General features: G+C 50.1%; 1 protein-coding gene across 7 annotated transcripts in view; it reads left to right on the top strand.

The window, feature by feature from the left end:
- The window catches only part of AK8 (adenylate kinase 8), a 136,415-nt gene that overhangs the window by 114,264 nt on the left and 384 nt on the right, over window positions 1–21,767 (top strand). For all 7 annotated transcript variants that reach the window (NM_001206250.1, XM_059891497.1, XM_015473664.3 and 4 more), the window contains one exon: window positions 20,635–20,715. In NM_001206250.1, coding sequence (NP_001193179.1) covers window positions 20,635–20,715 — 81 coding nt within the window. The remainder of the gene's footprint in view (window positions 1–20,634; window positions 20,716–21,767) is intronic.

The raw sequence follows: 21,767 nt of genomic DNA, 5'->3' as shown, positions 1-21,767 counted from the left end.
CTGTGGTCCAGAATGCAGGGGCGCCCCCACACGTAGGTGCCTGTTGCACCCCAGCAGGTGAGGGGACATGCCATCCAAGGCCACCTCAAAAAGGACGACAGTCAGTGCCTCCACCAAAAAGCTAGTATGTCCTGGAGCCGACGCAGGCCCTCTGTACCTGTGGGAGAGTCCAGGATGGCTTCAGATCATCCAATCAGCCTTAGACTCTGTGGGTGCCCTAACCAGGCCACTGCCCCAACGCGTCCCCAGAAAGACATTCCGGGGGCCCCACCCTCGGGGTCAGGCAGAGGTCAGGCTCACGTGCCAGCAGGCATCTCGGCAGTGGAGGGAAGTGAAGAGCCCAGGACTGGCTGGAACGAGGGTGTGACCCCTTGTGGGAGGGGGACCCTGGCACGGGACTTTGCCTCTCTGAACGTCTGACTCCTCATCACTGAAAGAGGCAAAGGATGGTATGGTATTGGTTCCTTTCTCATGAGGGTTCCGTGTGATTCCTTGATGCAGGACACTCAGCTCAGAGCACAGTTGAGCAACTGCTATTCCTAGTGATAAGGCAAGCACCGCGCATCCATTTGTCCATCCCATCAGTGTTTGTTACAGGCTGCTCTCTGCCAGGCCTGACCCCAGATCCTGGGGCTAGAGCAGTGAACAAAACATTCCCCTGGGAGGAGGCAGACACCATACAAACAAGAGAAGGGTTAATATCTACTGGAACTGAGTACCCTGGGGGAGTTAAGATGTCACTCTGGGAGTGATGGTAGCCGGGGGCGGGGTGGGGGGGTGGGGTTGCGGATGCTGGGGGGCAGCGTTCAGTTCATTTAAGCTAAGGCTTGAATGAAAAGAAGGAGCCACCTGTGGGGAGAGGGGGAAAAGAGCCATCCAGATTGGGGTTGGGGGGTGAGGGGAGCAGGCAGGAGGAAGCCAGGCAGGATCAACTGCGGGTGGGGATGGGACTGGGAGACGGCGGGGAGGCTGTGAAAGCGCAGGACGAGCCTGAAAGCCAGTCCAGCCCCTTCCTAAGCCAGGCGAGGCCAGGGCAGGCTCTGGGAGCCAGTCAGGGACCCTGAGCCTGGGGGCCTGGGGCTCTTGTCTGTATATTTCAAACATTTTATTATATAGGGAATCCATTTGTTGTAGCATGGCTAGGAAACTGTAGCTAAGTCCAGTCATTTCCAATACCCAGAGATCACCATCACCCTTAACGTTTTGAGACAGTGTGTATATTCTAACATTTTCCGGATAGGCTACAAACACAGGGCTTTAATGAGACACATTGTATCAAACCCTTTTTTCCTGGATCTAATGTGGTGAATCCCCATTCACAGACACTCTCCCAGCCCCCTGTTGATGGCTTTTGAGAGCAGCCGTGCCCATTGCAGACACAGGCAGAGAGATGCCCTTGAGATAGAGTACTCTAAAGCCTGTAGGCTTCTGGACTCAAATAATAGATTTAATTCACAGGCGACTATCGAAACCCAGAAGTTTTAAGTTGCAGACCTGTGTCTGCAGCCAAGGACGTGGAAAAGCCTTATCTAGAGACTTGGGTTTCACCTCATAGGTAGTTTCACTTAAGAAGTTTAACCCAGGAGTGTCACCAGATAAACAGTTTAACCCTGGGTTTCTTCTCGGAAGGCAGTTTAGGGGCGTCTTCTCTGGGCACCGCCAAGCCTCGGGGCTGGGTTTGGAGCGAGCCAGCACCAAGTGCCAAGGTGTCCTTTATCCCCAAACCCAGGCTTTCTCCCAGTTGCCATCACTGAAGTCCAGGGTTCAGGTTCTACCCGGCTTCCATTCGTCACTGTCTCTGGATGCATCCGGAAGTTGGGTGCAGATTTCGGGGGGGGGGTGCCCCTCCTGGAGGCTGCTCCCAGCAGAGGGGCAGTCTGAGTTGTGACTGGATCCTCCAGGTGGGGTTGATTTGACTTCCTAGAATCTGTGTCTTTCTAGCCCACAAGTAAGAGCTCTCTGTCGTATTTAGACATTTGAGAAGAAAGAGAAAGTGGCTCTCCAGGAATGGAAGCTCAGAGGGGGAATCTCTCAGAGCTGGAACATTCTGGAAAGTCCTTTGAATTGTGCCGGGAATGCCGTGGAGGTGCATCTCCCTCTGGGTCTCTGCGGCCTCTGCTTTGGGAAGTGAAGCTGGCAGAGGCAGAGGAGTGGCTGCCCAGGGGAACTGGACGGGGCTGAGCCACGTGGCGGAGCAGTGGAGGGGCGGGGCAGTGGAGGGGTGGGGCCTGTGAGCCGCTGACAACCTGAAGCCGAGCTCAGCATGAGGACACGTTCCTTCTGTTCGTTCTTCTGTTCGTTCAGGTGGTGCAGGTCTCCCCTGAATGTGATGAAGATGCCCCGGAAGGCGATGGAGTGGGGGCCTCGTCTGTGCCATGAGGCTGATGCTGGCACCTCCATCCCAGGCGTGCTGTGAAGTGTCTGCACATCCTCAGCGTGATGGCAGGCACGGGGCACCAGAGGAGCCAGGGCTGTTTATAGGGTGCTCTGCACAAGAGCGTCCAGAGAGGCAGTGTGGTCCAACAGTTACAGCTCAACCTGGGCTGTCGGACTAACCTGAACCCCAAAAGGCTGCTATTGCTAAGGATGTGACCCTGGGAAGTTTTGCTCCCTGCGCTGAGCCCCAGTCCCCACACCCATCGAGTGGGGCATCACAGCTGTGCCTCCTTTGTACGTGGGTGTTGTTGTTCAGTCACTAAGTCGTGTCTGACTGTTTTGCAACCCCGTGGACTGTAGCCCCCCAGGCTCCTCTGTCCGTGGGATATTTCCCAGGCAAGAAAACTGGAGTGGGTAGCCATTTCCTTCTCCAGGGGATCTTCCCAACCCAGGGATCAAGCCTGCGTCTCTTGTGTCTCCTGCATTGGCAGGTGGATTCTTTACCTGCGGAGCCACTGGGCAAGCCCTTGTACAGGGAGCAATTCCATAACATAACTTTACATCTGTGGCATGCCTATCCCATAACCAACTTTGTAGATATTAGTCAGTTAACAGCCATTTCATTGAAAATTATTCACTTAAGACTTCAGGATGTGCTTCATCTGCCTTGCCCAAACCATATTTATCAAATGCCTTATGCGTTTCACCTCTTCGTTGGTTGCCAGCTGGTCTTTTCATATTACATCTTTTAATCTTTTAGTAGGAGGATAAACCCCAAGTGCCAAGAAGAGGAAGTCTTTATTTGTATGTATATAAACGTACCTTGGAAGCTTTGTGAGGGCAGGACGGTGCTGGCTCGTTCACTGTTAGGTCCATGGTACCTGGGACAGTCCGTGACTAGCACACAGGAGGCACTGGGTCAATATTTGTTGAATGAATGAACATAAGTTGACTTTCCTAAAACAGAGGCATTGGTTTGCACTGAGCTATTTACACTTTCTGGAGAAGGCAATGGCACCCCACTCCAGTACTCTTGCCTGGAAAATCCCATGGATTGAGGACCCTGGAAGGCTGCAGTCCATGGGGTTGCTAAGGGTCGGACACGACTGAGCGACTTCACTTCCACTTTTCACTTTCCACTTTCATGCATTGGAGAAGGAAATGCAACCCACTCCAGTGTTCTTGCCTGGAGAGTCCCAGGGACGGGGGAGCCTGGTGGGCTGCCGTCTATGGGGTCGCACAGAGTCGGACACGACTGAAGTGACTTAGCAATTTACACTTTCTCACCTGGCGCCTCTTACACCTGGGCATGTGGGAGACTAGGTGAGCAGTGTGGTCTAGGTAGAGATTTATCTTAAGGTTTGGGACTCTCAGTGGCCACCACCTGGGGTTTCCTGTCTCCGCTCTGCCTGCCCTTGTGAAATGAAGGGCTGACTCCATCCATGATGATGTCAGGGTTTTGGGCTGGTGCCCAGACCCATTTAACTATAATTCTGTACATGGTATGATCTGCACAAGAAAGTCTGATCCACTCATTTGTGTTAGCACCAGCATGCTGGTCCTTTAGCTCAGAATCCGTGATTTTCCTTTTAAAAATTAGCTTTTTCTTGTGATTGTATTGAGAAGGAAATGGCAACCCACTCCAGTATTCTTGCCTGGAGAATCTCATGGACAGAGGAGCCTGGTCTGGTCGGCTACAGTCCATGGGGTCACAAAGAACTGGACATGACTGAGCAACTGAGTGTGCATGCATACATGTGATTGTATAATGAGTGTTTTTCCTAATTGTATAAATAATACATTCTCATTATTTAAAAAATCAGATAGCTATAAATAAAACTTTTTGAAATCTCTTCCCCCAAAATCCGAAGTACATCCTTCCAGATTTACTTCTTTTGTTAAAAGTAAGTACATGTAATTATGTGTCTTTTTGTTTTACTTGAGAGTCTTGGCCTCCTTGCCAGTGTCTACACCTGAGATCCACCGTATTTCTTTTAAAAGCTGCAGAACATGGGGATGCCACAGTTTAAGCCCTCCTCTATTTATGGACATTTATGTTGTGTCCTGTTCTGGGCTCTTATTGATAATTCAGCAACAGGACATCTCGCCCATGTGACTGTGCACTTGTGCAAATGTTTGCTTGGAAGACAATCCTGAACCAGGATGGTTGGTTCCCTTGGGGCTCAGTTTCCCCATTTGTGCACTGAGAATTGCAAGATGATAGAAAGTCTTGTTTGTAAATACGTAGGACAGTTGGTTGCCCATGGTAAGCACTTGGTAAGTGATACTTTGGTTTTGAAACCAGAATGCTTTCGATCCACCTGGATTACCCATTGCTCTTTAAGTGTAGGTTGCAGGGAGACAGTTTAGGCCGAGTTAACTTACTTTCTGTTAGCCTGTCTTTGGCTTTCTTCTGTCCTTGAAGTGGCAGCTGTTTGGGTGCCCCTCTCACCAGCAGTCCCTGGTTCTGCAAGCTTTCTGCTTAGATCTAGTCAAAGAGATGCCCTGCATTGGTAACAAAAGAGGCTGCGGACTCCCTGGGCCTTCTGGTAGACCAGCAGTCACTTCATTTCACAACAGAGCATCCATGTGCAGTTGTAGGTGTGGAGGCCAACCCTGACCATGATGCGCATTGTAGCGGAAAAAAGTGGTGAGTTTGGACTCTACCTGCACAGGTTGGAATCTCTAATATCACACGATAATAATATCGCCTAAAAACATGTTAGACCCGACCCTCAGCTCACGGATGTGTCTCTTCCTCCCTGCCCGCCTCCCGTCTCCATGGTGGTCTGGAGAGCCTGAGGCTTATCCAGGATCACCAAGCTCTTGAGTGCAGAGAGAGAGTGTGAGCACTGATCTGGGAATGAATGCTGCTTCTGGCCACCGGCCAGTCTCTCCTCCCAGCTCTGGGTGCCAAAGTGGGAGCAAAACCCCTCCATGGGCATTGCTTTCTTAGGTGTGCACTGGGAGATTGAAGAGATGAACCCCAGGGTTTCTAAGTTGTTTTATGTTGGGGGCTTCATTTGTGCAGGTGTGTTTAGCTCACGTGAATTCCAGACTGAGAAGCCAGGGGAGAGAGCAGAGCCATTTCAGAGGCCCTCCAGGGGGCCAGGTTACTGAGACCAGCAGACCATGGAGGCAGGCCTCTGAAGATCCGGGATGTGCTGGGGGATGCTCGTCCCAGGCTGAGAAGAGTGAACGCGACTTGCTGGCATGAAGGGGGCATCTCTCAGAACCAGGCACCCTGTCAGCCCACATTCCCTCCCTCTCCCTTCAGCCCCAGAACCGTGGATTTGAGTTCTCACTTCCTGAGCATCAGGGGTAATCTTGTATTCTCTGTGAGCTGATGGCAGAGCTTCGAGTTCGCTTACAGAAAGTAACTTAACTCAGCCTAAACTGTCTGCTTGCAACCTATGCTTACAGAGCAAGGGTAGTTCAGTTTGTCCCTAAGTGCGAATCACGAAGCCCGAAGCAGCCACCTTGTGTGGATACACAAGGTCGGGCCTGGAGGAAACCCTGAGCTTGGGAGGCGTCCCTGGTGAGCTGCCCTGGGGGCCGTCGGGCCCTCTCTGGGTGACCCCTGGGGCCCTGGCACTCTGGACGCAGTCGTGCTGGGAGCAGTACAGAGGCGGCAGACATCCTCTTCCCCCATGCCCCAGAAAAGCGGGTCAGCGCCCCAGCGCGGCCGCGCCATGGAGCCAGCAGCAGAACCATCAGGACAGCAAAAGGCAACGGCACACTGAGCCCTTTTAATCACCTAATGGCAGGGGACACCCGACGCCCCCAGCTTGTGTTTCTGGCCTCGGCCGCAGCCCAGGCCGCTGTAACTACAGCCAAGTTTGGCCTGGCCTCTCCACATTACAGCCGTGACACGGCCACGCTCAATTGAAGTATTTGAGAACAATGAAATATGCATGGCTATCAGTGACAGCCCCATAAAGCGCGGCAATTAGCCGCGTAATCCGAGAGAGGGAGCCGGCCCTCGGCAGCCCGTGGTTCCCCATTAGTTAAATGCATTTTGTACGTCCTCATCCCATCAAATCAACTAACACTTCCTTTAATTGGTTCATGAATTATACAGCCGCCCCGCATTATAATTTAATCGCCTGTAAACATTCATAGGGCCCCACTGTAAAGTGGATCGCGCTCATTAATTCGTTAATTTCAGCAGATGGAAGGGGAGATCGGATGAACGGTGGCAGAACAGAGTGCCTTGGGCAACGGAAGAAGGAAAAAAAGGTGGGGGGCCATTTAGGTTTTTTAAGGGCTGTCAGAAACTCAATCTGTGAGCTGTCAGCAGCCCGGACCCGTCCCCCACCCCCTCTACCGCACCGGCTGCGGGAAGTGACTGGCGGATTCATCCGGAGGCTTGTCAACCGTCTTTAAACATCAAGCCAGCGGGTAAACCGAGCCCAGTGTAAATTAATTCTTGTCTTACGGGCCCCCCTTTCTCTGTCCCCATGAATATTTCATGGCGGGCAGCATAAATATTAATTCTAATAGCTCTGCACAGTGGTTATTATTTCTGTTTTATGACAAATATTCATAAAATATTCAGGACCCTTTTTTAGAACATTTACACACTTGATTGTGAATTTTCCCAGTTTCTCGGGGACACTGTAAACATATTGGGGTTCTCTTGATGGGCTTTCCCCCCCTTAATTAATACCGCTGGTTATTAATATTTAATCCAATTTTAGTTTTGTGGAGAAGTAAAAGCTATTAGATTGGAGGGCGGAAGGGACCTTCCCCTCTTCCGTCGGTGAAATGGGAGAGTCTGTTTCTCTTTGACACCTGGGTGATCTGACAAAGGATGACCTCCCTGCCTTTTTATCTGGAAAAAAATATCTATCTTTTCTGCGTGTGTCTGTTCTCCCCTTACTTTTTAACTGAGAGCTCTGGCGGCAGCCCAACTTGCTGTAATGAAATTCTTCACTGCAATATTTATGCAAGGATTTAACATAATTTTGGAGTAATTAAAGTGTGGGTTTAACAAACACAGTGGCGGATTCCTCAGGCAAGACAGCTGTGACTGGGGATGAAGGATCTTTTGGAATCCACATTATTTATCTTTAACCCTCCGATGCCTGCAGCTGTGCATGGCGTCCCCAAGGAGACAGACAGAGGAGGGGGCTCCCAGCCCAAGGCAGCTGGTGCCCGTCAGGTGGCGGAGGACACAGGTGAGGTGGTAGCTTTGGCCCAAGGGAGTCTGAGGTGGGGTCAAGTGAATCTTAAGGCTGGGGCAGAACAAAGACAGTGTGGACCTCACCCTATTTGCACCCCTCCCAAATCCCTTCAGGGCTCCTTTTCCATTTTCTGCTTCTCACCAGAGGCTTCAGGAAATGTTCTAACAACCGCAAGGAACAAGTGATATTATTTTACATGAAGGAAGATCGTGAAAGAGCGACCTAGAGTCAGCCAGGCCCAGACCCCAGTCTGGAGGCACCACTTCACGTCTTGGGAGCCTGAGTTTTTTCATCCTGGAGATGGGCAGGATCACAGGACCTCACTTGGATTAAATAGGACAAGACACCCGTGCAGTGAGCTTATTAGTGCAGATGCCTGGCATGTAGAAATTATATAACGGTTTGCAGTGATGATAATGATGGTGATGCTGGAGATTCATGTGCGGCAAAGGGTTAAAATTGAAGCCAAGAAGTAAAATGCTTTTGGCTAGACAGATTCGTGGAGGAAACTTCCAGCTGTGGAAGGGGTTAAAGCCAAAGGTTTTCTGCAGCACCTTATTAAAAAATATCTGGTGGAAAAGTCTAGTGGAGATTCTGATGGTGGCTGGGAGATGCTTATGTGGCTCTTCACAGGGCAGGTCTTCCCGCACCATCTGTCACTGAGGGAAACTGGCTTTGAGAAAGGAAACCTCGAAATTAGCTCACCTCACCCTCCCTCGGCTCCCTGTCTCAGGGGACCTGTGACAAGGGGATGCACTTTCCCAGGTGGCCCAGGGGTCCAGATCTTGTACACTCTGCTCTCTGTCCTTGGAGCAAATTCCTGCTCCTAGAGCAGTGCCCAGGGCAGGTCTGCCCAGTAGCAGGGTGCCAAGAGGGAGGCACGTGATGGAGGCCTCCCTGGAAGAGCACCTGCCCCATCTCCTGCCTCAAGTCCCTCCCAGCCGATCAACTTAGAGTGGAGGAAGGTGGCTCTGACTTCAACTGACTCTGCAGCACAGCCCAGAGGGCTAAAACCTAGATACGTGTTCCGAGTTTGGGGTTTGTGCTGAGCGGTGGATGCCAAGGCCCCCCTTCCTCCCTCCCACGTCCCTCCTCCCTTCCTTCCTTCCTCCATCTTTCAGCAGATTCATGATGGGGTGCTGTGCTCAGCTGCATGAATACTGTGGCTGGCTGCCTGGGTTGGCATCCTGGCTCCATGACTGTGTTAGGTGAAGTTCTCCAGAGAAATAGGAACAATCAATGTGCATTATATCGGGAGAAAAAGATTCTTTATAAGGAATTTTGGCTCATGTGATTATGGAGACTGACCAGTCGCAAGATCTGGGGGTTAAGTCCGCAAGCAGGAGCTTCAGGAAGAGCCAGGAGGCAGGAAGGCTGAAGTGGGGTCCAGTGAGGCTTTAGGATGGGGGTACAAAAGCAGTGTCAATCCCATCCCCACCCCACTCGATCTGAAGGCAGGAAAAAGTCAGTGTCCTTGATCAAAGGCAAGCAGACACGAGGAATTTCCTGTTATTCAGGGGCAGGTCAGGCCTTTTGTTCTATTTGGACCTTCAACTGATTGAGTGAGGCCCACCCACACCAGGGAGAGCAATCGGCTCCATTCATTCCACTAGTTTTTCTAAAAAATTATTTTATTGGAGTACAGATGATTTATAATGCTGTATTAAATTCTCCTGTATTCCACTGATTTAAATGATGAGAGACACTCTCACAGACACACCCAGAATAATATTTGACCAAATATCTGGATACCCTGTGGGCCCATTCAAGTGGACACACCCAGTTAGCCATCACGGCCACCTTCTAGCTGGGACACTTCGACAAGTTAACCCTCTCTGTCTCTCGGGTTTTCTTCACCTGCTGTGAAGGAAATGATGATAATCCCCTTGTAAGGTCATGATGATAATCCCCTTGTAAGGACATGATGATAATCCCCTTGTTAAGGTCATGATGAGGAGCTCTGACCTAAGGTAGGTCAAGCCTTAGAAGACTGCCTGCCATGTAGGCCCCATGGGTGTTCAGTCTTATTATCACAGTAAGCAAATGGTATGAATTTTCATATTTAATCCTTAACTCTGCGAGGTACTTTTGTTTTTTAATCCTTGTGTATGGAGACTCGGATGGTAGGACAGCTCCCACAGTGGGCTGGCAGGTGGCGCTGGAGCTTGAACCCAAGTCTTTCTGACCTCGGAACTCATGTCCGAGCCTGACAGCCTGGGGGAGGACAGGCTTGCACACAGGAGGTTGCATTCATTTCAGTGGGACCGAATACTTTGAGGCCCATGGTGACTTTCAGGGCACCTGTCTCAGGTGGAGTTCCCCCCGGAAGCAGAGGCTAAAACAGCCATGCGGTGGGAAAGCTCAGTGAGCAGATAACAGCTGAGCTGGGCAAAGGGACCGAAGCTGGAGGAGGCAGGCTGACCCAGCCTCCTTGATTCTGTGGGGGCTCCTTGCAGGGGAGGGCTGCGTTGGGCAGGCCCTGGTACCCCTCTGTGCTCACTCACTGGCCACGGGCCACCCCCAGAAGACTGTGACCCTGCTCAAAAGCTTGGGTTAAAAATGTCCATCAGTTGGTGAATGAATAAACAAAATCTCGTCCAGCCATACCACGGAACACCATTTGGCCATAAAAGGGGATGAAGTTCTGACACATGTTATGATAGGGACAAATCTTGAAAACACAGGCTGAATGAAAGATGCCTGGCATGTAGGGGCACATGGATAGTCTGTTATTTTTATGTGTTAAGCATTTGATATGCCATATGTTTAACCTTTAAAATAACCTTGTAAGTTCCTCTTTTTTTTTTTTTTTTTCATTTTCCTAATTGGAGACTGGAAGGGCCATGCCTCATATGATTCCGTTTGTAGTATGTGTCCAGATGGAGCAGATACACAGAGACAAAATCCAGACAAACAGTCACCAGGGACTGGGAGCTGGAGGGTGGGGAGGGCCTGGTCACGGGTACAGTGTTTCCTTTGGGCATGATGAAAGTCCCCCAAACTTACACTGTGTCAGTGCTTGCCCTCTTTGTAAATCTAATACACTAAAAAGAATTATGTTGTATACTTCTGAGGGGTGAATTGTATCTTAGTTCACGTGTGCATGTTAAGTCACTCGACCCAGGGATCGAACCCGGGTCTCCCGCACTGGGGGCAGACGCTTTAACCTCTGAGCCACAGGGGAGCCCCTTAAGTCACTTCAGTCGTGTCCAACTCTGTGACCCTATGGACGGTGGCCCACCAGGCTCTTCTCTACGTGGATTCTCCAGGCAAGAATACTGGAGTGGGTTGCCATGCCCTCCTCCAGGAGATCTTCCCAACCCAGGGATCAAACCCACGTCTCTTACGTCTCCTGCATTGGCAGGCAGGTTCTTTACCACTAATGCCACCTGGGAAGCCCCACCATATATCTCAGTAATCATATTTAAAGAAAAAAAGAACACGGGGCTCAAGTCTTGCAAGGTATTTACAGCTGGAAGAGGTCAGCTGATCTCACTCCTTACAGCTGACACACAAATTCTTTCTCGAAGAGGGGTCTGCTGGAGCATCCGGGTGTCAGCCACACCACGGGGCCCTGAATGTTCACCAGCCCCGATGTTCCTCTGGGACTGAACTGGGGTCCACATCGGCGTACTTAGTGGTTGACCAGCTGTTGATCAGCTGATCAGTGGTTGATCAGTATTCCCACCGTCAGAGGGGACCCCGAGGCAGCCAGCAGTGGCTGCAGGCACTCTGAGCACCTGAGCACTCTCGCCTACTCTGAGCACAGGTGGAAGGAGCAGTGTGGCTCCCGGCCAGCGGCCAGGGATGACAGGTCTCCAGGAACATGCAGGAGCCTCTCACAGAGGAGGAGCCCAGCTGGGTGGTGAGCCAGGCCCCTCAGACACAGACCCGGAGCTGAAGGACGACCAAGGGAAAGGCAGTGAAGAGTGTGGGTGACCAGTGGCCCCTGAGAGCCGCTGTGGCTCCGCCCAGCTGAGTGCCCCGTAGCGATGGCTGACTTGCTGAGCATGAGTGGGCACGAGCAATGTGGGGCAGTGTTGGAGGGAGTTTGGACACTGGGCCTGCGTGGATCTGAGCAAAGCCAGAATTTTCAGAGTCCTGGTGTCCACACACATGCAGGCTGAGAGCCATTGGTATAGATGGCACCCTGACTGGGCACAGGCTGGCTAGTCTTGGAGTGAGGCTCTGGCTTGCTTTCCACGTATCTACTGTCATCTTCAGCTGAAACTCATTTGCCTTTCTCTTTGGGAAAAGTTTGCAGAACTTTCTGGCTTCCAACGACATGCGGTTCATGACCGTCCAGGAAGGGTCTGGGTGGCCACATGCAGAGGAATTATTCTCTTTCTTCCCAGTGGTGATGGAGGCAGGCATTTTTAGAGGACTCAGGAATGGAGGCCGATTATGCAGGAATCTGACCCTCGGGTCACTCTCCTTGCACCAGACTGCTGCATTTTTGCATGGCGTGTGCTGTACAGCCAGGCGTGCTCACTAATTTCCCAGTTAATGACAGTCATGGAGACTGTTCTCCCTGCCCCTGGAGAGATTTTAGACACTGGCAGGGTAGATCTGCCGCTATCAATTATGAACAGTTTTAAACAAGAAATGGCCAGCCGGAGCCTCGTTTTTTTTTTTTTTTTTTTTTTTTTAAGGAGCAGGGAGGGGACACTACAGCTGCTACCAAAGGGCAGGAGGCATGGTGCGTGGGGGTTTAAAACGAGGTTGAGATGTCTGGCCTTTTGGTTTCAAATTGTTCTCTTGTCAGAGTGAAACTTATGCATAGTGAAAAAATTAAACTCTGGCCAGGGCCTTCCCTGGTCTCCAGGGCAGCCTTGCATCCAGACTCCGTGCAGCGTCACGTTCTCCTGTGCACCGTATTTTAGGACGGTCATGGTGGCAATCTGCAGCCTGCACCCGCGGCCAGGAAGGCCAGGGACTGATCCCATTGAGCTGATGGCACCCGTCCCCGTGAGATGGAATCTGGCCTTCCACGGCATCACAGCCGGCTCCCTCCCGTGCGAATCTGTTCATTCGCTGCACGTTTATTCAGTCCTCACCTCTTCCCTGCACGAGGGCATAGCACAGACCTGACGACCCAGCGCCTTGTCTTCAGACAGCTCACCCCAGGGTACTCAGAAGTGGGGATCCTTCTGCAGCTGGCCCAGTTCTTATTGTTCTAAATCCGGTTTTTAAACACTATTTTCATTTATTTATTTGGCTGCATCAGACCTTCGTTGCAGCACGTGGTATCTTTCACTGTGGCACGTGGGCTTCGGTGCCCCACAGCACATGGGATCTTAGTGGATGGAACCCACAACCCCTGCTTCGCAGGGCAGATTCCTAACCACTGGATCACCAGGGAAGTCCCCTTGCTTGTCTTTTGGTTTCGGATAGTTTGTGCACAATTTGCTGCCCTCTCTAACCACTCTCTGCCACGTCATCTTTCTTCATGCTGTTCTCGGCTACATCCAGCTTTCACTCCCACGAGCGTCCTCCGAGAGCATACACTTCTCACGCTGCCATCCCCAAACGCAGCCGCCTCTAGACGTGCCGCTGCCTGTCCCTGACCCTGGCCCGGGGGAGGCCTTGTCCTGGGGAGTCCACAATGATGGTTACGCCTGCTTTCTGCTACCTGATGGCTCCACAGCTCACTGTCACGTGAGAATTGTTTTGTGACGGCTTCGACGTTGCCTCCACTCTGATGTGTCAGGGCACAAACTAAAGATGAACAGACCATTCTAGTGTTTTGTGTCACTTTGCTTTTTTTCTCTCCCTTCTCTCTGTTCTCTGTTTCACTGGCAATCATTGCGAAGTTCCCTTTGAGATAAGACCCCTTGATTATTCCAGAGCCCGAGAGCCGCTGTTCCCTGCGCTGCAGCCGCACAGGAGGGCTCTGAGTGGCAGAGCTGAGTCCTGGTTTAAAGTGCAGACGGTGCTGCTGCCTTCCAGACGGCTCAGCGCACCCTCTGGGCTTTGAAGACACAGGAGAAGGAGGAGGCGTTCAAGCCTGTTTCAAGAAATGGTTTTCCTGGACAGATTTTCCCAATTTGAATATCAAATTTGGAAATGGAGGTTACTAAGGGATCTATTTGTGCCTCCTCCTGTATGTTGTTAGTTGTATATATAATTCACATTTTTATGTATTCTCGATGCACATCCAATCCCTTATCAGGTATAGGTTTCACAAATATTTTCTCCTTGTTTATGGTATCTCTTTTCATTTCTGTAATGTTTTTTGAAGAGCAGAAGCTTTCAATTCTTGGGCTTTTAATAAAATCTAATTTATTAATTTAAAAATCTATGGCTCATGATTTTGGTGTCATATGTAGGAAATGTTTAACCCAAGGTCACAGATTTTCTTCTAGAAGTTTAATAGTTTTAGGTTTATATTTTATCCATGATTTATTTTGAAATAATTTTTGTAGATGGCGTGAAGTGTGGGCCAAGATTATTATCATTATTTGCATATGAATGTCTAATTATTCCAGCACCGTTGGGTGAAAAAAAGATCTTTCTCCTTTGAATTGTGTTGGTACCTTTGTTGAAAAGATCATATTTGTACGAGTCCATTTCAGAACAGAACAGAACAGAACAGACTCTTGTTCTGTCTTTTTAATCCATCTGTCTAGCCTTTGGCTAACATGCACACTGTACTACTGCAGCTTCATAGTAAGCCTTGAAATCAATTGGTTCTTCTTTTTCAACATTTTTTAAGTGATTCTAATTCTTTTTCATAAACATGTTCCATATAAAATTGACTTGTGTGGAATCTTAAAAACACCTTCTTGGAATTTTGATTAGAATCGTATTGAATCTGTAGATCTGTTAGGATTGACATTTTAACCGTATTGAGCCTCTGAGTCCATGAACATGGTATAGCTCCCGATACGTATTTAAGTCTTTGGTATCTTTCATCAGTGTTTTGTAATTTTCACCATACGGATCTTATACGTATTTTGTTAGCTTTACATCTAAGTATTGTAAATGGTACTTTAAAATTTTAATTTCCAACTGTCTATTGCTAGTATCTTGAAAAATTGTTTTACTTTTTCTTTATTGATTTTGTATCCTGTGTATTCACTAAACCCACTTATTAATTGTAGTAGCCTTTTTTAAGATTCTTTAGGGCTCTAATTAGATGATTCTGTCATCTGCAAATAACAGTTTTATTTCTTCCTTTTCGATTTGTATGCTTGCTATTTCTTTTTCTTGTCTTATTACACTCTCCAGGACTTCCAGTAAGATGTTGAATAGAATTCATGAAAATGGACATTCTGCCTTCTTCCCAATCTTAAGGGAAAAGCACTCAGTCTTTCACCATAACATATGATGTTAGCTGTAATTTTTTGGTAAATTCCCTTTATTAGATTAAAGAGGAAATTTCCTTCTATTTATAGTTTGCTTAGAATATTTACCAGGAAGTGACATAAAATTCTGTAAATTGCTTTTCTACATCTATTGAGATGATTATATAGTTTTCTTCTTTAGTCTCATAATATGGTTATGTGTTAGTTGCTCAGTCGTGTCCAACTCTTTGCAACTCCATGGATTGTAGCCCACCAGCCTCCTCTCTCCATGGAATTCTCCAGCCAAGAATACCAGAGTGGGTTGCCATTTTATACTCCAGGGGATCTTTGCAACATTAGGTATCAAAACCAGGTCTCCTGCATTGCTGGCAGATTCTTTACCATCTGAGCCACCAGGGAAGCTTATACTGACTGATTGTTGAATATTGAACCAGATTTTCATTACTAGGCTAAACCTCATTTAGTCGTAATGTAGTATTCTTTTTTATGTGTTGCTAGATTCAATTTGCTAATATTTTATTGAGTATTTTTTGCCTCTGTATTCATGAGGAATATTGGTTATAGTTTTCTTATAGTGTCTTTGTCTGGCTTCTGGTATCAGGGAAATGCTGCCTGATAAAACAAGTTGTGTTCTCTTATTTTCTACTTTCTGAGTTTTTATAGCATTGGCATTTTAGTTAGTGTAGAGTTAATACTATCAGCCCTGGGTGTCCTTTGGAAGGACTGATGCTAAAGCTGAAATTCCAATACTTGGGCCACCTCATGCGAAGAGTTGACTCATTGGAAAAGACCCTGATGCTGGGAGGGATTGGGGGCAGGAGGAGAAGGGGATGCCAGAGGACGAGATGGCTAGATGGCATCACCGACTCAATGGACGTGAGTCTGAGTGAACTCCAGGAGTTGGTGATGGACTGGGAGGCCTGGCGTGCTGCAATTCATGGGGTCACAAAGAGTCGGACACGACTGAGCGACTGAACTGAACTGGACTGAATACTATCATATGGTTCATTTTTTAAAATTCATTTATTTGGCTGCACTGGATCTTGCATGTGGCAGGAATGATCTTTCTCTAGTTGCACCACAAGGACTTCAGAGTACATGGGCTCAGTAGTTGTGGCACACAGCACGTGGAATCTTAGTTCCCTGATCAGGGATTGAACCCACATCCTTGCACTGGAAGGCAGATTCCCAACCATTGGACCACCAGAGAAGTCCTGGTTCATATCTTTCAGTCCATTCATTTGTCTGTATACATATGTACATTCAGAACCTCATTAAATGATAAGTTTTTTTTCAAGGGCGGAAATCCCCCTCCCCCCACCTTCATCATAATATCTACACACTGCACCATAGTGCTTCTTTTTAACAGTGTTTCTTGATTTGTATTTATTTGGCGCACCAGCTCTTAGTTTCAGCATGCAGGATCTTCAGTCTCCCTTTGTGGCGTGTGGGGGCCAGTTCCCTGAGCAGGGACTGAACCTGGGCCCCGTGCATTGGGAGCACAGAGTCTTAGCCACTGGTCCGCCAGGAAAGTCCTGTAGCACTTATTTTTTATTGTGGTAAAATACACACAACATGAAATTTGCTGTTTAAACCATCCAGCGTACATTTGAACGGTGTTAAGTACGTTCTTGTGCAACGCATCGCCACCATCCATCTCCAGAACTCCACCTTCCCAAACGGAAGCGGTCTCCACTAAACAACAACCTGGGATTTCTCCTTCTTCCCAGCCGCTGGCGCCCACCATCTGCCTTCTGTCTTCATGAATTTGACTAGTCTACACACTTCATTTAAGGGGCATCATACGGTATTTATCCTTTTGTGTCTGACTTCTGTCACTTAGTGTAACGTCTTCAAGGTCCGTCCATACTGTAGCAGCAGTCAGGATCCATTTCTTTCCAAGGCTGTCTAATAGTCCACTGTGGGTGTATGTCTCGTTTTGTTTATCCACTCATCTACTGAAGGACCTGTGGGTTTTTGCCCTTTGGCTCTTGTGAATAATGCTGCAGTGAACTTAGGTGTGCAAATATCTGTTCAGTCTCTGCTTTCCCTTGCTCTTGTGAATAATGCTGCAGTGAACTTAGGTGTGCAAATATCTGTTCAATCTCTGCTTTCCCTTGTTTTGGGTGTATGTCAGAAGTGGAAAGGCTGATCACACATTGCACCATTGTACATTCTTACTGCCAGGCACAAGGCTTGCACTTCCTCTGCACCCTCATCAACCAACCCTGGTTATTTGCTGGGTTTTTGATAATAGCCCTCCTGATGGGTGTGAAGTGGAATATCATTGTAGTCATAGCAAGAGTGGGTCAAGAGAGCCCAGCAGCCATCGGGCATCTGACGTCAGTGTCCTGGGTGACAGCCTATGAGTCCTCCCCTCTTTGGGGCTCAGTTTCCCCATCTTGTACACTGAGCAGACTGGATCAAAGCTATGGTTCTAAGAATTGACTACATACTACAGTCACTTGGGGAGTTTTTCAAAATCTCCATTCCCAGACCTTACCTCGAGCCAGTTATAGCAGAATCTCGAGGGCTGGGGCCCAGGTCTCAGTATTCTCAGAATTCCCCTGATGTTTCCAAGGTTTGGCCAAAGTGAGACCTGAGGGTACAGCCAAGCTCCCCACACCTGCCCAAGCATAAGAATCACCTGAGCTGCTGACTTACAAATATAGGTCTCCCAGTCCCTCCCCTGGAAGTTTTGGCTTGGTAACTCTGGGAGGGGTGCCCTGTATTTATTTTTTTTTATAATTTTTATTAAATCATTGGGAAAGACCCTGATACTGGGAAAGATTGAGGGCAGGAGGAGAAGGGGCAACATAGGATAAGATGGTTGGATGGCAACCATCCAACTCAATGGACATGAGTTTGAGCAAACTCTGGGAGATAGTGAAGGACAGGGAAGCCTGGCGTGCTGCAGTTCATGGGGTCGCAAAGAGTCAGACAAGACTGAGTGACTAAACAACAACAACAGTTGCTGGTTTACAATCTGTGTAAGTTTCAGGGTCCGAATCTGTATTTTAGACAAGCCCTCCCGATGATCCTTAACATCAGACAAATCTGGGAAACACAGGATCAGAGCGGCCCTTCTCCAGCCGCAGTGTACGCACAGATCACTGTGGATCTTATCAGCACTGGTCTGCGGTTCAGTGGGTGGGCCATGGGGCTTGAGTCCCAGCTGCTGCTGCTGCTGCTGCTGGTCTGGGGATCCCACTTGGAGCAGTGGGGGATTAGAGGCATGCACCTTCCATCTCCCTCCTGAGGCAGCCCTGAAATTCTGCAAACCCCGAAGCAGGTGGTGCTCCCGCCCCTGGTGAATCCAGGCATGTAGACCAGGAGTGTCTCTGCCCAATGCACCCTGCTCGGACTCTTCTCTGCTTTCACATTCTGTCTTTCCTGGCTGTTATTGTAAATGAGCAGCATAACACCCCAAACCAGCAGGTGGGGGCCCACACAGGACCGTGCACCTCCACAGAGCTGCGTGGGCTCCCCACTCTTCTCCCCAGCACCTGGCTCTGACATCAGGGTGCGTGAGCCTGGCTAATCAGAAGCTTCCAGCCTCTGGAAACCCAGCTCCTCTGCAGCAAGGCTTTTCCCAATGATGTGTTTCAAGTACCAATTTGGTGTCTGTGCGCTTCTGATCTTGCCAGCCTTTCACAAGGCTTTCTCTTGAATGACAACAAATGGTCTTCATATGCTGGGTTAAAATCTTTCAGTTGGGGCTGTTTGTTTATGAAGCAGCATCTATTATCACGGATTTCCAAACTAGCTTCCTTTCTACTGGCGTCGGCATCCAGAGCTACACCGTCAGCCCCCAGCCGTGGTGACAGACGCGTTTCGGTGTTGCTGTTGGGCCTCGGGAGTTCTGGGGGTACAGGGGGGGCAGCATGTTTGGAGCGTAAGGGATGAAAGCACATGGAAAACGCCTGTGCACCCTGTGCTCCGACGCTCCCGACTTTGTGTGTTTTATTTGGTGGCTGTTATCCTGGGAATGGAGATCTTTGTCAGGAACGTATGCGGGGAAGATTTACATGGCTGCTGCCACACCGCCCCCTCCCACCTCCCCTCCCCGGGATGAGCTCGCTTGGTGTGGTGGTAGCTTGCAGCTTTCACCAGATACCAGCTCCTTGGCAACTGGGCAGATGTGAGCCTCAGCAAACAGCATGGGCAAAGCAAGGGAAAGAGAAGAAAGGGAGTGGGAGATGCCAGTCTTGAACGGAGAGTATTTGCCTCACATTTGGTTTACTTTTTGTAGGCAGTAAAGTGTCTGCCTATAATGCAGGAGACCCAGGTTCAATCCCTGGGTTGGGAAGATCCCCTGGAGAAGGAAATGGCAACCCACTCCAGTATTCTTGCCTAGAGAATCCCATGGATGGAGAAGCCAGACTGAGCGGCCAGACAACAACAGGCTGATGTGCCACGTATCCATTCATCCTCTCCTTCACGTGTGTTTCCTGAGTGCTTCCCAGGTCTCAGGACGCTGGTCAGGGGCTGATCATTGATCTGGCCCTAGAGGTGACACCTGGGCCCAAGAGGCTGATCTGGGGCCCCTGGGGACCGGGGCCCTACTGGACCCATCAAAGCTTGGCCTCTTGGCAGCCCCATCAGCACATCTGGTGAATTCCTGGGGGAGGGGAGGGCCTTCTTTTGTTCATCAGCTTGGGGGAAGGCAGAGGATGCATGCTGAAGACTCCCACCCAAGAGTGAAGGCGGGAAAGCTCTGAGTACAGCAGGCACTCCATAAATGCACGTATGAATTACAGCAATGAATAAACAGTAAAGTGAGCAACGGAATATTCCAGAACTTATTAAAAAAAACTGACATGGTTTGACCCTAGAAGGCAGGGCCTGGATTAGACCTGTGTGCAGGAGCCAGAACACGTGGTCTTTTGGCCTCCCCCACCCCCCACCCCACCCCCGGCGCGCACGCCTCCCTCCTGTCCCATTTGCCTTGAGACTGACCCCGGGGCCGGGTAGCTCTTCGTGGCAGGGCCTGTCCTGCAGGCAGTGAGGTGCTGAGCTGTAGCCCTGGCCTCCACCCGCTAGGTGCCAGTTGCGCCCCCTCCCCAGTTGTGACAACCAGAAATGTCCCCAAACATTGTCCAACATCTCAGGCGGATTCTTTACCAACTGAACTATCAGGGGAGCTCAGCAACTATTAGCTCAGATGGTAAAGAATCCGCCTGCAATGCAGGAGACCCGGGTTTGATCCCTGGCTTGGAAAGATCCCCTGGAGAAGGAAATGGCAACCTACTCCAGCATTCTTGCCTGGAGAATCCCATGGACAGGAGCCTGGAGGGCTACACTCCATGGGGTGACAAAGAGTTGGACACAACTGAGCAACTCACACACTTTTGCAGGTGAGGAAACTGAGTCTCAGAGAGGTTGTGTTTGTGGCCTGAGGTCACACAGAAGGTCCATGTGGAGGTGAGAGTCTAACCCGCATCTGTGTAATTCCAGGGAACTCACTGGTCTCCCCCAAGGATGGGGCATTTGCTCCCCACAGCTCACCCCCTATCGGGTGCCTCCCCCCACCACTGCCCTGGGAGTGATGGCGGCTGGGAGCTGTCCCTGAATCAGGAGGTGGAGAGCTTCCGCAGCGGGGAGACCCCACCTGCATCTTTCTCTGGTGACCAGCCAGAGCCTGGTGCCCCGAGTCCCGAGTCAGGGCCACTAAGGCTCTGCCCACTCTGGGGCTGAAGCCCACCCTGGCCTCGAGTCCAGCCCGCGGTTCCCCCCAGCAGATATGGTGCGTCTTCTCCCTGCAGGGTGTTTTTCCTGAACGTGCCATTCGATTCTGTCATTGAGCGGCTGAGCCTGAGAAGAACCGACCCCATCACAGGAGAAAGGTCTGTGCCAGCCCTGCAGTGGGTGGCCCTCCGAGGGCTCCAGAGGCCACGCCCCACCGGGGACCCTCCTCTCCATCTAGCTGACGGGTGTCAGGGCGGGGCTGCTCCAGGGATACTGCTGGGGACAACTGACAGAAGATTCTAGAAAGGGGGTTCACCCAGCCAGCTCCTCCACACTGTCTGCCAACCCTCTTTTCCTGGAAGAGCAGCAAGAAAAGGAATGTCCGGGCTGTACAGCTGTTACACTACTCACCTGCTCTGACCCGGGCTTGGCTCTGACCCCAGCGTGTCACCGCAGTGCGTCCCTGACGTGGCTGCCGAACAGATGCGTCCCCTTGGGAACAGCGTCACCTGTGAGCCCTCCCGTGGCTATAGGGGCTAAATCCTGGGGTTTCCCTTGCATCTGACCAAGTCCAATCGCTGTGTTGGTAGTGAAACACAGTTTACAGTCCCCACGATTGCGAAGAGGTTGAAGCCCCCATCTTCCCAGTAACCAGGGCCCTGTTTCTTGGTAACTAGACCGCATTTCTCAGGACAGAGGAGGAGGGGCAGGAAGGAAGCACCAGGATTTTCCCGTCACTGTGTGCTGGGGGATGTCCTCTCACTGACCCGTGTCACGTGAAACGGCCTTTGTGCTGCCGGGGCCTCTCCCCCAGGGACCAGGGCACTTCCTCGCATCTCCAAATGCCTGGTGTTATCATGTCCCATCCCCTATTTGACCGCGAGCTCCATGAACACAGAGGCGACGTCTCACCTGCCACTGGGTTGTCAGTAGCAGCTGTGTGCTAGGCGTGCATGGCAGGTACCTAGTATCATTTGGAAGGAAGAAAAGAAAGGAGAAAGGAAGGAAGGAACAAGAGGGATTTGGCCCTTAATATTTTACTATCTTCTGTCCTATTACTGATCCGTGACCTTCTCTCCTGGGACGGGGCCATGCTGCGGGTTTCTCTGTGGCTCTCAGCCTAGCCAATGGCTGGTGCAGAGTACATGTCTGCTGCTGATGGTCATGGGATCCAGCTTCTCTCCTGGGAAGGGGTCCCTTCTCGCTTGTC

This window comes from Bos taurus, chromosome 11, assembly GCF_002263795.3.
Source record: "Bos taurus isolate L1 Dominette 01449 registration number 42190680 breed Hereford chromosome 11, ARS-UCD2.0, whole genome shotgun sequence".
NCBI classification, from domain to species: domain Eukaryota; kingdom Metazoa; phylum Chordata; class Mammalia; order Artiodactyla; family Bovidae; genus Bos; species Bos taurus.
This window is presented reverse-complemented; position numbering and strand designations above follow the sequence as displayed.